This window comes from Anomaloglossus baeobatrachus, chromosome 3 (assembly GCF_048569485.1).
Source record: "Anomaloglossus baeobatrachus isolate aAnoBae1 chromosome 3, aAnoBae1.hap1, whole genome shotgun sequence".
In the NCBI taxonomy this organism is placed as follows: Eukaryota; Metazoa; Chordata; class Amphibia; order Anura; family Aromobatidae; genus Anomaloglossus; species Anomaloglossus baeobatrachus.
The window spans coordinates 536,527,046-536,541,586 of record NC_134355.1 but is presented as its reverse complement, the minus strand read 5'-3'; the positions used below and the strand labels follow the sequence as shown (position 1 = coordinate 536,541,586).

General features: G+C 46.6%; 1 protein-coding gene across 1 annotated transcript in view; it reads left to right on the top strand.

Annotated features, from left to right (window-relative positions):
* The first annotated feature begins 5,597 nt into the window (after positions 1 to 5,597).
* The window catches only part of LOC142297296 (phospholipid scramblase family member 5-like), a 127,450-nt gene continuing 118,506 nt past the window's right edge, over positions 5,598 to 14,541 (top strand). The window contains exons 1-2 of the mRNA XM_075341539.1: positions 5,598 to 5,609; positions 5,655 to 5,697. Of these exons, the coding sequence (XP_075197654.1) occupies positions 5,598 to 5,609; positions 5,655 to 5,697 (55 nt within the window). The remainder of the gene's footprint in view (positions 5,610 to 5,654; positions 5,698 to 14,541) is intronic.

Sequence of the window (14,541 nt, the reverse complement as noted above, 5' to 3'; positions counted from 1 at the left end):
GTGCATTGGAATATCATCTCCATATACAAACAGCCATGGCAGACTGGGCAGAAGCCGCAGGGGCACCCAAGAGTTTACTGAACAAAAATACAGAGAAGTTTCTAATTCCATGATCAGTACATTATCTGAGTATTTCTGCAAGCATTTTATAAAAATTTAATTTTACTTTTTATAGCATCTCAAGACAATGGGGGACAAGATAATTTGTAAAAAAAAAAAATGCAAATATCATCATGTATATGCCTTTTAACGACTCAAATATTTTGTTCCTGCAATAGATAATAGAGACATATATATATATATATATATATTATATTTCACACTTTTTATAGTTTAGTATAGTTTATCTAACTTATTTCACAATACCTTACACAGATACTGTCCTTATATGTAACAAAATATTCCCACTGTACTCTGACTAGTTAAAATAGTCAAAATCCCTATACTATGACCAAAAATTACTACTACCTATTTAATAACTATTACTCCCGAAGAATACAAACAAAAATAACAATATATTATATTTGTCTTGATGCAGCCAAACCATGACAAAAAGCCCCATATAATGGTCAAATAGCCGTGATAGATATTGAGCCCTTGCGGACAGGATCCTCTCTCCTCCTGTAAAGGCCCTGTCACACACAGAGATAAATCTTTGGCAGATCTATGATTGCAGTGAAATCTTGGACATATTGTTCCATTTGTACACAGCCACAAACCTGGCACTGATTGTCCACAATTTCACTGCAACCACAGATCTGCCGCAGATTTATCTCTGTGTGTGACAGGGCCTTTACAGTGACTTGCATTGTTCATGATTATTGTGATTGTTTTTATTATGTATACTCTTTTCACATGTAAAATGCCATGGAATAAATGGCACCAAAACAATAAATAATAATAAGAATGGGACTGTTAGAAGCTAGAATACAGGCCAGACTAGTGCTCATACACTCCTGATCAGGTGCAATCATATAATGAATTCTAATGACTTAGTGGTCCGATGCTCACAATACCATGCCTGCTACTATCACCAATAACATGCCCGGTTGGTAAACTATTCCCCTAGCACTAGCCATGTATGTGACTCTCCATTTGTGCTGATCTATGCTAAATCATTTCTAAGTAAATGGTAATAGCAGTGAGAGTTGAATGAGGCTTTACTTGTATAAAGAATGTACATAGTTATACCAGGGATAAATCAAGAACATACATTACACTTAGTTGCCTTTCTTTTTGCAGATACCAAATCCAAAGCAGATAAAGATGTTCACAATATCCTACCTGGTACAACTCAGCTAGAGGATAAGGAAAAGATGGATTCTTCTCCACCATGGAAATCTCCAGATACTAAACCTCCAGAACCTCGGTTCTTGGTCCCACCTGGCCTGGAATATTTGAGCAAGGTAACGCTTTTTACTTACAGTTTATAAGTTTGGTCCAGCGTTCCTATACTAAAATTCACTAATCCTTAGGCTATGTGCGCACGTTGCATAATTTCATGCGTTTACGCTGCATATTGCACTGCAACGTAAATGCATGCGTCTTGCGTCCCCAGCACATTCTATGAAGATTGTGCATAATCCATCTGCACGTTGCTTTTTTGAATGGTAGGTTGTGAGTGATTGTTTCATCTGTATTTTGCACCTGTGCTGCCCCGCCCCCTTTGTCATGGGGTCTGCTGCATACTGCTAGTGTTGCGGTCGGGGGACAGACCACGGCAGGGGCTGCTCGGGACGCTCGGATCCGGGATCGTTGCTGTGGCTCGAGTGGCAACCGGCCCCGGGCTCGTGCAGCCTTCCGTCCTCACAACTGAATAAGGGGGTATTTACAGGGGAGAGTTTGTGTCAGTGACGCCACCCGTGCGTTGCGGTGATGGTTGGTGACACCGCCGCTGCCTTGGTATGGGGTGCCCGGGGCTGATGGAGCGAGGCAGCAGGATGGTATCCCTTCCATGGGTAGGGGAGGTGTAGGCCCGGGGCCCATGTGTCGGTGGAGTGCTGGGGTGCAGGGACGCAGTCTGCAGGGCTGGACCGGATGATACCGGTGTACTCACTGTTTGTAAATAAGTCACACCAAGTCCAAGAAGTAAACCATGTTCCGGATACCGGTAGCCTCCGGAGGGGTGCTCGGGTCCCACCGGTGAACAGAACAGGGGCCCTTCCTCCTGCACTTCTGTATTGTCTTGTGTGTTGACTAGTGCTGCATAAAACGGGAAAAGTCCACTCCCGGTATCTTTCCTGTGGGAGATGTGGCCCGCGAGATCTGACCCTTGGGATCTTTGCAGGCACTTGCAGACGCCCTATCCCCCGCGCTGGGCTTCCGTCTCGCTCTATCTGGGCTGCTGGTGGGAAAAGACTTGGAATCTTGTCCCTGACTGGCCAATTGGAAAGGTGCGTGAAGCAGTTCTCGCCCTAGGGTCCAGGTACCCTGACTGTGCACGGCCTCCGGACCGGATCCCCGCTGTTGGCATCGGCGGGCTACAACCCTGCCCCGGTCCACTTAAGGTCTCCCGCGACCGGATCACCATCGCCTATGGCCCTGCTCTGCCGTCTGCCACCAAGTCAGCTCCACTAGTCCGGAAGCTACAACCTCCGACTATAGACTTCTACTGTCCTCTCTCTTCACTCCTCCAAACTGAACTGTCTTGTTCCCTCCCCTGACACCTCAGAACCCCTAGGTGGGCGTCACCATCTGCTTGGCCCTGTCCACTGGTGTGTCCCTATTGTCCCTGGGGGTTAACGAGGCTTTGTGGCTGGTGTATGTACCTGTGTGTGGGTTGTGATGGAGGGCCAAGGAGGAGGGAATCCTACATCTGGAAGATGGATGCAGTCTTCTGTGACAACCTGATTTTGTCAGGGCATCACACTAGTGCATTGATAATCTGATCTTGTGTTGGTAATGGCTGTTTCTTTTCTGTGATTTTTTTTTTTTTCTATTTACTTTGTGAGGGGGGGGTTTCCGCTTCACATTCTTACAAGCTTCAACTGAATTTATGCCACTAATTTAGGATGGGCTGCAATGCTTAAACATTTCAACAACAAAAAAAAACATATGCATGTCACAAAGCAGTATGGTTACAGTCTTTTAGCTTGAGCTTGATCAATCATATTGGCTTTCTGGTCCAGAGGATTAGAGGAACAATACCCATTTGTGCACAAAGCCACCAATACTGAGAGGCCAGGCCAGGGTCTCCCTCAAAGCTCCTTCTTCAAGCTGATATATAGTTCCAGGATTTCCAATTTACAGCCTCTATTGGTTGTTTCATTGTGGCAAGCTTATGACAATAATGTAACCAAAACATACATGATCTTGGCCTTCTCACCAGCTCTACTAGCTCATTCTAGACCTTCCATACATCACTCAAGGTCAACTCCTAAAAGACGTGCCCCATAGTACAGGGCATATGCTTGCCTTGTCCAGGTTCCAGCTTACTCTCTTCAGCAGCTAATTTTTATCTTTGCAGGCCATCTTATTAGAAAGTCCTCCTTTCTGAAAGCTATTTACCATGGTAGGTGAGGAGCCTCCCTCTCCAAGTTGCCATGCCTCTGTACAATGATGCAACTCTCCATGTCACTTCTGCCATCCACTGTGGGTTGGGAGCATCTGCTGCCATATTTTGTCACTATGCCCTGAACTTTAGATAACCACCTTTAGATAACCAGACATACATATTCTGGGGTGTATGTGCAGCACACACTGATACAAGAATATTACTCAGAAAAACATTGTTAACCTGCAAGCGTGGCGGGCGCGTTCAGACCAACAGACATCTGACGCATGACAAAAATACAGCAAACAATACAACAAGAATGGGGGAACACTGGGGACACAATAACAATGATGGGCTTTAACTCTACTGAGAGGAGTAGATGGGATACCTCCTATCCTCACCTGCAGCTCTCTGTACACTTCTAGTCTTGTTGGTCTACTAGGCGTTGCTCCCACTTAGCCAGAATCCTACTCCACACTGATGATGGGCAACACCCCAAACAGCTGTCTGTGGATGGATACCTGGCCTTGGTATTCCCCTTGTCATATTTTTAAACTCGTCAAAAAGTTGGATATTGACTAAAAGGGCCACTTAATATGGTGGTTATGGTGGTCTCCTATAAAGAGCCACTCCTTGGCTAGGTCATTCCCGTAGGGATATCTGGCTATTTTCTGTGTTGAGACTCCTAACAGAGGCTCCACGGACCTTTTTTGATTTACACTTCTAGCTAGGCCCTATACAGTCTCCGCAACTGTCACCGAGAAGGAACCTGAGACCCTGAAAAAACCTTGTAGTCACCCTGGCTAGTGCGTTGGCTCCATGCTAGCCCCACCGCTACACTGATAAAACACATGGAAAGGTAAGACAAACAGGGTACAACAGCAACAAAAAAGGATAAAGTCCGGCTTCTGGAACACTTTCTCAGTTCCTTCCACCAAGGGTGCTAGTGCACAAATGGATTTGTATCTTCAGCAATGATTGCTGGGTAACACCTCTACTTAGACCTGAAGGGGCATGGATACAAAGTAGCTGCAGCTGAAACACTCAGCTAGGAATGCTGGATAGCAAAACTGACATTAACTCATGATGTACTGAAAAAAATATAACCACGTTTAAATGTAGAGTCCCAGATAGAAATGAAGGATCCCAACCCTGAATCCATCACTAGTCTCCAAAAATAGAAAGATGACCATGACATAACCTCATTGATAACATATTAAGGTGTGAAATTGCCTGTACTTCTGGATATGATTAACATTTCTATCAATCCTGTGATTTCCATAGTTCCACGACTTTTCCTTCTTGGCCTTGCAATTTCAATGTTGAGGAGTAAATATATCAGAGATAAGAAAAAACATCCAGTGGCCACAGACTACCAAACCAAATATCTCATTATTATATAATATGTATTTGAGTTGAGCAAAAAGATTCAGAAGTTTGTAGCTACTGGATCATCCCAGCCTTATGACTGTCCTACCTGTAGCATCACCAGAACACCTTCTGATGAGTCGGAACCTTGATGTCTTTACATGGGTTGTAGGGCCTACTAATGAGAAGAGGTTCTGAGGATACTGGTAAATAGTAGGATGTTTACAGGGCTCTACTGACGTGAGTGTATGACCAGAGTCATTCATAGCTTTTTGCCCTAATCTTTATGCCTACTTTAATACATACAGTGCCTTGCGAAAGTACTCAGCCCCCTTGAATTTTTCAACCTTTTCCCAATAATATTGCATGCCCCAATTACAGTTATTTATTTTTTACAAAAAATTAAAATAAGCAATAAATATCGTTCACCTTCACAATTGTGTCCCACTTGTTGTTGATTCTTCACCATAAAATTTAAAATTGTTATCTTTAGGTTTGAAGCCTGAAATGTGGAAAATGGTTGAAAAATGCAAGGGGGCTGAAAAGTTTTGCAAGGCACTGTACATATGTATACTCAAGGTGTAGCATTTTCATCAGGTCTAAAAGATCTATTTATTATGTATGCAGTTAAAAAATTTGTTGACCGATCTGCTTAGTGTAGAGAGATAGGAAGACATTGGATATTTTTATTGGGTAAAAGCATAACATAAGAATTCTTATAAGATACATTTAAAAAATGGCATATACTGTAAATAATACATTTACATTATAACTGAATTTATTTTTTTTTCAGATACAGCACATTATTATTCATCAAGAAGTTGAACTCTTAGGGGGTAAGTAGCATAATAAATTTTAAATGGCAAACACTATACAACTATTGTACAGTTACAATATAACAGGAGACAACATATCAGAGACATTTTAAGATGTTTCATTTAAGACTAAAGCTGTGAATAATGGTTTAAGAAGTATTACTGTCCCAAAGCCACTGAGCTGCTCAGTATTGAAACCATAGAACAGTTAATGATGGAAGTTGTTTCACAATACGTAATAAAATATAATAGACCCATTAAAACGGGTTGTCCAGTATTTGGACATCCCATTATTATTCCCCATGTATGCCCCCATTAAAATAAAAAAGCTTATACTCATTTCCCGTGTCGGCGCTGTTTCAGCGGTGTTGGAACTTGCATTTCCTGCGCATATGTGAGGTTGTTACGTCATGCGAGTCTTGCGCCCAATCACCACCGGATTCTCTCTCCCCACCTTCAGACATATGAGTAATTAACAGGAAGTGAAAGTGGGCAGAGAGAATTTGGCGGTGATTAGGTGCAGGGCTTGTGTGGCGCCCTAGACTAGCCAGGTCATCACAGGTACTGCAACAACACACCCCACACCCCGAGATAGGGACACCAGTCACACACAAATCCTTGTTGCCTCCCTCCAGGGGCTGATGTCCACACCAGGTGGGGTGGAGCCAGGCAGTTGGCCCCACCCACTGAGGATTTCACAGTCCTGGAGGCGGGAAAGGAAGTCACATGAGTTCAGAGAGTGAAAGCGTGAGGAGTAAAGTAGTAGAGGAGCAGACTGACCATGTCCGGGTACGTGGCCCAGGCACCTAGAGCAAGGTTGGCAGACGGTGGTGGCCGTCTGCAGGAGAGGCTGATTGACGCGGAACCGTAGGACCGGGGATGGGCGGTGGCCCGCCGGTACTGAACCGGGAAGCAAGAGAAGCCTGCACAAACCGGCAGGGCCTACGGACCCCGACTAGGCTTGGAGTCGCTGTTAAACTGGTGAAATCCGTTAGCGACCGGAACCTCCGGGGTTTCCTAGCAGCAAAGACCCAACTGAGGGCAACCGTCCAAACCGAGAAAGGGAAATACAACTACCGCCACAGGTAGATTTCCAAGGCCAGAGCCTGCAGGCAACAGGGGCTCCTCCGGCCCATATCCAAGCTGAGGAGCGGGTTACCGGTGGGAAGCCATCGGGGCCGAAGATACACAACAGGTGCAGGGAAAGGCAGCCACCACCAACCTACTGGGAGTAACTACCGCAGCCGGCTGCGGGACCCGTCTATCCAGCCGTTTGTTTTACCGGAGACTCTGTATTCATCATTGGCTGAGTGAGTACACCGTGCCGTCTGGCGCCGCGCTGCCCCCGCGACCCTGCACCTCGCCAACCCTGCCCTCCCCGGGATTACCAACCCCCTACCCACGGAGGGGAGAGAAACACCTCGGCTGCTCCCTGTCATCGCTCCCGGGATCCCCGTCCAGAGCAGCGGTGGTGTTCCAACCTCACCACAAACCGTGGGTGGCGTCACGGACCAAATCCCCCAAACCACACTACCCCCTTTCACTCACGGGCGAGAAGCGCCGCTCGAGTCCCTGGATCCGGCCCACCACCCGAGCCACCGAGCAGCAGCCGCAGCGCCAGACCCGAGCGTGGTGAGCACAGCGCCCTCCCTGCCCGCGACAAACTTGGCATCATGAACAGGATCTTACCATTCTACCAGCTGGTAGAAGTGCGCCTTGTGTCCCGCCGGTGGTGTCCGGCCGAAAAATTTCAGAATCCGCCATCTTGGGGGCGAAAAATTTCCCGCTCGAGCGCCTTCTCGAGCAGTGGAGGCGCGAAAGCCGAAGCTCCGCCCCTGAAGAGGAGGTGCAGAAAAAATACCAAGGGGGGGCGGATGGCGCATGTAAGCCGCGGCTATAAAGACAGGGACGCCAGGACTCTGTCAACAATCCGGTTCCTGGAACTCTGAAGCTGCGATACCATGTCAATCCCGCCTGCACCGCCCGCGGCCCAGCAGCCCACGCCTGGGACCGTGGCGTGGATGTGGGCCTCTAGTAACTGAGTCCAACCAATGTCATCAGAATCAGATACGTCTCCTGGCGGAGCAGTGGACCACCGAGGTAGTAGCGCTGGTTGCGATTGCCCAGATGTACGAGATGGGAGCCGACATGACGGAGCTGGTGAGTGACCCACGCCTCCATGTCCCACAGGGACAGGCCGCTGCGGCTGGGAGACCCGGTCCGATCCTGGCCCTTGTACCATCCCTGCCACTACCCATGGGGCACCCCAGCGCTAACCTACCTGACTTGCTGCCCCGTGCCCCAGCGGTGGGGCCCGAAGTGCTGAGTGCCGGGATCCGGAGGTCTGAGAGCTTGCGGAGGCTGCGGGTCCGGATGCTGCCGCGACAGGTGGTGACTCACATGGCGCGGAGAAGAAGAAGGACCCGGCAGTCCACCTGGCCCTAGAGGGAGCGCCTGACCGTGAGGGGGCTAGGAGTGATGATTCCGGACCTGATACAGAACCAGTTTTGGAGTCCGAGGAAGCGGGTGAGAGCTTTCGCCACGACGGTGGACCGGTAGTTTTCTATAGCCCGCGCGCCGGTGGATATGGATACCGGGCGCCCCTTTCCCAATAGACCTGCCACCGCATGTTTGAAATATTGGTAGCAGAGGGTGAGGCCACCTCAGAGGAAGAGTCGGAGTAAGGCAGTGGTCCCTCCATTGCACCGTTGTCCCCGTTGGGACCACCAGTACTGTTGTTGAGTAAATGAATGAAAATAATAAACCGAGAAGTTAATCTGATTGTCAACCGTGATTGAACCGGCCGTTGCCGGAAAGTTGTCCCCATAGGGACCCTTTGCACCGTGCATAAGGAACTGCTTACGGACACGCCCGAGAACTTGCAGGGCAACCACAAACTTGTGGAAATGTAAATATTTGGCATAAATCCGTCACCGCCTCCGGAGAGGCAGATTGGAGGAAGGGCCCGCAGCAGAGTAGGCTGGGGCCCGGTCACCACCTGGACCGGTGGCCATCCTCCAGGGGTCAGGGGTTCCCCAGGGACGTGGGTCCCCTGAAAAGACCGCATGGTGCGAAACACTGTACCCGTACCTGCTCGGGCAGCCTGGAGATGGACTGGGGTCAAGGTGTGCTGCCCACTTCTTAGGGGCAGCATCAGGGTCAGGTTGTTTGGGCGGGAGAGAGAGGAAGCCGTATGTTTTAATAAAAGTGACTACCGTTAGTAACGTTTAAGTACCGTGCCTCCCGTGAAGGGAAGATTCATGAAAAATGCTTTGTTTAAATGTTTTTCTACCTTTTTCTACAGTTTTTGCAAAAATAAAACCGGTGATGGACGGGCAGCCCACAGACGGTCTGGATTTAACCAAGGGGGAATGTGGCGCCCTGGACTAGCCAGGTCGTCACATGTACTGCAACAACACACCCCACACCCCGAGATAGGCACACCAGTCACACACAAATCCTTGTTGCCTCCCTCCAGGGGCTGATGTCCACACCAGGTGGGGTGGAGCCAGGCGGTTGGCCCCACCCACTGAGGAGTTCACAGTCCTGGAGGCGGGAAAGGAAGTCAGATAAGTTCAGAGAGTGAAAGCATGAGGAGTAAAGTAGTAGAGGAGCAGACTGACCGTGTCCGGGTACGTGGCCCGGGCACCTAGAGCAAGGTTTGCAGACGGTGGTGGCCATCTGCAGGAGAGGCTGATTGACGCGGAACCGTAGGACCGGGGATGGGCGGTGGCCCGCCGGTACCAAACCGGGGAGCGAAGAGAAGCCAGCACAAACCGGCAGGGCCTACGGACCCCGACCAGGCTTGGAGTTGCCATTAAACTGGTCAAATCCGTTAGCGACCGGAACCTCCGGGGTTTCCTAGCAGCAAAGATCCGACTGAGGGCAACCGTCCAAACCGAGAAAGGGAAATACAACTACCGCCACAGTTAGAATTCCCAGGGCCAGAGCCTGCGGGCAACAGGGGCTCCTCCGGCCCATATCCCAGCTGGGGAGCGGGTTACCGGTGGGAAGCCATCGGGGCCGAAGATGCACAACAGGTGCAGGGAAAGACAGCCACCACCAACCTACCGGGAGTAACTACCGCAGCCGGCTGCGGGACCCGTCCATCCAGCCGTTTGTTTTACCGGAGACTCTGTATCCATCATTTGCTGAGTGAGTACACCGTGCCGTCTGGCGCCGCGCTGCCCCCGCGACCCTGCACCTCGCCAACCCTGCCCTCCCCGTCTCACCTCACCGGGCCCCAGGACCACCAACCCCCTACCCACGGAGGGGAGAGAAATACCTCGGCTGCTCCCTGTCATCGCTCCCGGGATCCCCGTCCAGAGCAGCGGTGGTGTCCCAACCTCACCACAAACTGTGGGTGGCGTCACGGACCAACTCCCCAAACCCCAAAATCACCCCTTTCACTGCACGGGCGAGGAGCGCCGCTCGAGGCCCCGGATTCGGCTCACCACTCGAGCCACCAAGCAGCAGCAGCAGTGCTGGACCCGAGCGCCAGCGAGATGCGCAGCGGCGTGATGTAACAACCTCACATAAGTCATGGGAATATGAGCGCCAACACCGCTGGAATGGTGCCGACACGGGAGGTGAGTTTAAGCTTTTTGTTATTATGGGTCCAAACTTAGGGAATAAGAAGGGGTTCTCATCATAGTGGGAAAACCCCTTTAAGTGTACAAAAGTGATAAGATGATTACTGCATTCACAGTCTCGTGGAATGGTACTGACACGGGAGCTGTGTTTAAGCTTTTTTATTATCATGGGTCATAAACTAGGGATTGAGAAGGGGTTCTCCTCGTAGTGTGAAAACCCCTTTAAGTGTACAAAAGGGATAAATGGATTCTTTTACTAATCTGCTTTTAATTCCAAAATGGGGCATACATATATGAGGCACTACATGGTCCTTAGAAGAAGAAAGACAAATTATTTGGGTGATCCAGGAGAGAAAACAAAGAAAAATGAAGAGTCAAACTAAAAAGTGTTTTAAAAATGTAAATAATAATAACAATAATATTATGGAAAACCAATAGAAAGGGAAACTAAATCTAAGGTCTATATTCTATAGTTAATATACAAACCGTGTTTCCCCAAAAATAAGACAGGGTGTTGTATTTTTTTTTTTTGCCCCAAAATATGCACGCATGCCTATTCTTGGTATTTGTCTTATTTTTGGTGAAAAATGGGTTGGGGTAAGTTTACCCCCCTCCCCCCAAAAAAAGCAGACATTCCCCAGGAGAGTTGTACTTACCAGACCCCGGATATCTTCGTCACTCACAGGTCCTCCTGTGATCCACAGCAGGCACTCCCAGCAGGTCCTTGGTTGTTCCACAGCGATCTTCCCCTGCTTGTGGCCATTAAGAGAGTCCTGGGAGACAGTGGAATGCATCCCTCAACTCTCACAAACACACACATCCGATTGCAGTGACATCACACATCACACACATTCAATCGCAGTAACCTCACAAACACACACATCCAGTGATACAGTACTGCTTACGGCCGCTGTGGATTGTGAGGACCTGCGGTGGAACACATTGAGGACCTACAGTGGAATGCATAGAGGACCTGTGCAGATCCTCCATGCCTTCCACTCGTAGTTCATCAATGGTTTCCGCTACAGTTCCTTCTGTTCCACAGTTTCCCAGGTCCCTGGAGTTGTATGGTATCACCAGATGTGTGTGTGTGTGTGTGATCTTACTGAGACCGGATGTGTGTGTGATGTGTGATGATACTGCGATCAAATGTGTGTGTGAGAGCTGTGGGATCCTGAATCTGATTTATTTATGTGTAAGCAGAGCTGACAGCGACACAGATTTTTGTGGGAGATCTCGTACACCATTGCCACCTGCAAGTTGTAACTGTTCGGGGTCTGGTGAGTATGATTGCGAGGTCTGTCTTCTCTCTTTTGGGAGTCTGCTTTCTTTAATGAAGTGTGCTGCAAAATTCTGTAACTATTATAACTGCATGAACATTTCGTTATTGTACTGCAACTAGGGCTTATTTTTGAGGAATGGTTTAAATTTAAGGTTTACTCCCAAAATGCCTAAAATTCCTGCTGGAGCTATTTTTTGGGATAGAGCTTATTTTTGGGGAAACACAGTAGCATTATTTTTTTTTTTTTTTATTCCTACCTCTGAGACCCTATATAGGCATATGTGCCTATATAAAGGGCATACATATTTATATTTAGTATGTGGGAGGGGGCCCAATGCATAGATTAATACTTGTTTTGGTGATGGAAAATCACTACAACTTCACCTTGCACCTTAGACAGGGCTGCTTAGTGCCTGTTTTCTATCTTCTCACTATTCTATGATCAATAGGGTAAATTTCCATATTCTTGTTGGATGACATAACTAGGCTTGTGGAGAGGAGATCACTGAACAGATTCCCACAATTAGCAGAATCCTAATTCCAAAAAAGATTAGACACTGTATTAATTGTAAAGGAAACAAAAATTTAAAGCATACCTGTCGTTTTAATTTTTATTTCATAAGTCAATAGAGCACATAAAACTAAGAAACTTTGTAATATATCTTATCAGACAAATCTGCTTCTTTCTCTGTCAAAATTGATCAGTCATTATCCAAATTCTCAATTCTGAGGTAAAATCTGTATAGGAGATGGCAGCTGTTACTGATGAGTCTATGTAGATAGAAGATGGAGGAGAGGTCGGAGCTCTGCCTCTAGCTCCTCCCTCTGTCTCTAGTCTCTAGCTCCTTCCTCTGCTTCTAGGTCCTCCCTCCTCCCGTCGTCAGAATAGAATCTCATCAGTAACAGCCACCATCTCCTATCTCAGTAATGGGAAAGTCTTCCCTGATTACAGATTTTACCTCAGAATTACATATTTTCATGTATACTATTGATATATGAAATAAAAATTAAACAATGGTTGCCGTTTAATAATTTGGAAATCTTTATAGCCATATTTTACTCACAATAGAACATTTAAAAAATATCATAATTGAAAAGTTGGGCATTTTTCCATTTCATTTAAATGAATGAACTCATTTTGAAACTTATGATTGCACCACATCTCAAAAAAGTTGGGACAAAGTTAAAAAAAAAAGGCTGGAAAAGGAAGTAATACCTATGAATAATACCAGTTGAAGGGTCAATTTTCATCTAATTCACATGACTGTATAATAATCGTATGATAGATAGGCAGAGTCTCTCAGAAGCAAAGATGGTCAAAAGTTCACCAATCTGTGAACAACTGCATCTAAAAATTATGGAACAATTTAAGAAAAGTATTTTTCATTATAAAATTGCAAAGATTTTGAAGTTCCCAACATCTACAATGCATAATATCATCAAAAGATTCAGAGATTCTGGAAAAATGCATGTGCACAAAGGACAAGGCTTCTGGACATTATTGGAAGTTCATGATCTATGGACCCTTATGCGGCACTTTATTATAAACAGTAAAACAGGGTCACTGGTAAAATCCTTAGAGGAGATATTTCACCCAGGTTGATGGCCTCAGTGAAGTAAACCCTGAAGCAGGCTCTAGCATGTTAAATGCTGAAAGGCTTATAAGGCCATGACCAAACCGAGTTTTTGTGAACAGTCCAAGAGATAGTTGGAATTGCTGTTCACATATCTCCACCCTAGGTTGTGCTCCAGGAGGTAAAATAGAGACCTGTCAATTTAGTTTGTGGTCTGTGTGTCTGGAGGTGTGCAGACCTCCACTGGAGTGCTCATGCTACAAGAGCCGGATTTTTATCTGTACGGGTGGAACGCGCAGCAGTATATGGCCTGTTAAGTTCTGTTTGTTCCTGTATGCCGGAAAAAGCTGTTTTCAGTTTTAGTTTTGACTGGTTTATGAAGCCTAAATAAACCAACTGAAGCTTACATAAAAATGTTCCTGTGATTAACTCGACCTACAGCCGAGTGAGCTGAACAATAGTGAAATCACTGCATGGGTGCAGGAACACTTCTAGAAATCTTTGTCTGTAAAAACTCTTCTCCGTGTAATGCACAAATGCAAGTGAAAGCACTATCATGCAAAGGAGAAGTCATATATTCACCCCTTCACTAAGGAGCCAAATTTCTTTTTTGCATTTTTGTTTTTTCCTCCCCTTCTTCCCAGATCCATAACTTTTTTATTTTTCTGTCCATATAGACATGAGGGCTCTTGTTTTGTGGGACGAATTGTACTTTTGAATGACATTGTTCCTTTTACCACAATAGTGTACTGTAAAATGGTAGAAAAAAAATCCAAATGGATAGAAATTTTGAAAAAAAACACAATTCTCACAGTTTTTTGGGGAATTGGTTTTACGATGTATATTTTGTGGTAAAAAGTACCCCACAATTTGATTCGCCACATCAATATGATTATGGTGATACCAAATATGTGAAGTTTTTTAATATTTTAGTGGTGAAAAAAAAACATTAGGTCTCTTTCACACGTCAGAGATTGTGTTACGTATGTTGCAGTTTTTATACGTACCAGAATCATGGGCATATGCATACCCATTAAAATCAATGGGTCTGCGCACACATCAGTGATGTCTTACTGACGTGTTTCCATGTGGCGCACATGTGTGTCCGTGTATTCCGCACTGAGACATGTCCATTTTTCTCTAGTATCACTAATGGCCCACGGACCACATAATGGAAACATGTACCAAAAAAACACATATATTTATATAAAAAGCTTTGTAAACTCACCCGTCTTCAGCGACGCTGTATCCAGGCGCTGCTTTCTCCTGCTTCCAGGCAGGCTAATTATGCTCATGAATATGCACTGCACAGCCGACCCAGAAGTAGCAGCAGTGGTAAGATAGCAGTGGCCGGACATAGCATAGCAGGAGACTTCAGCACCACGGACAGCAGGAGCATGGACCGGAGAGTATAAGT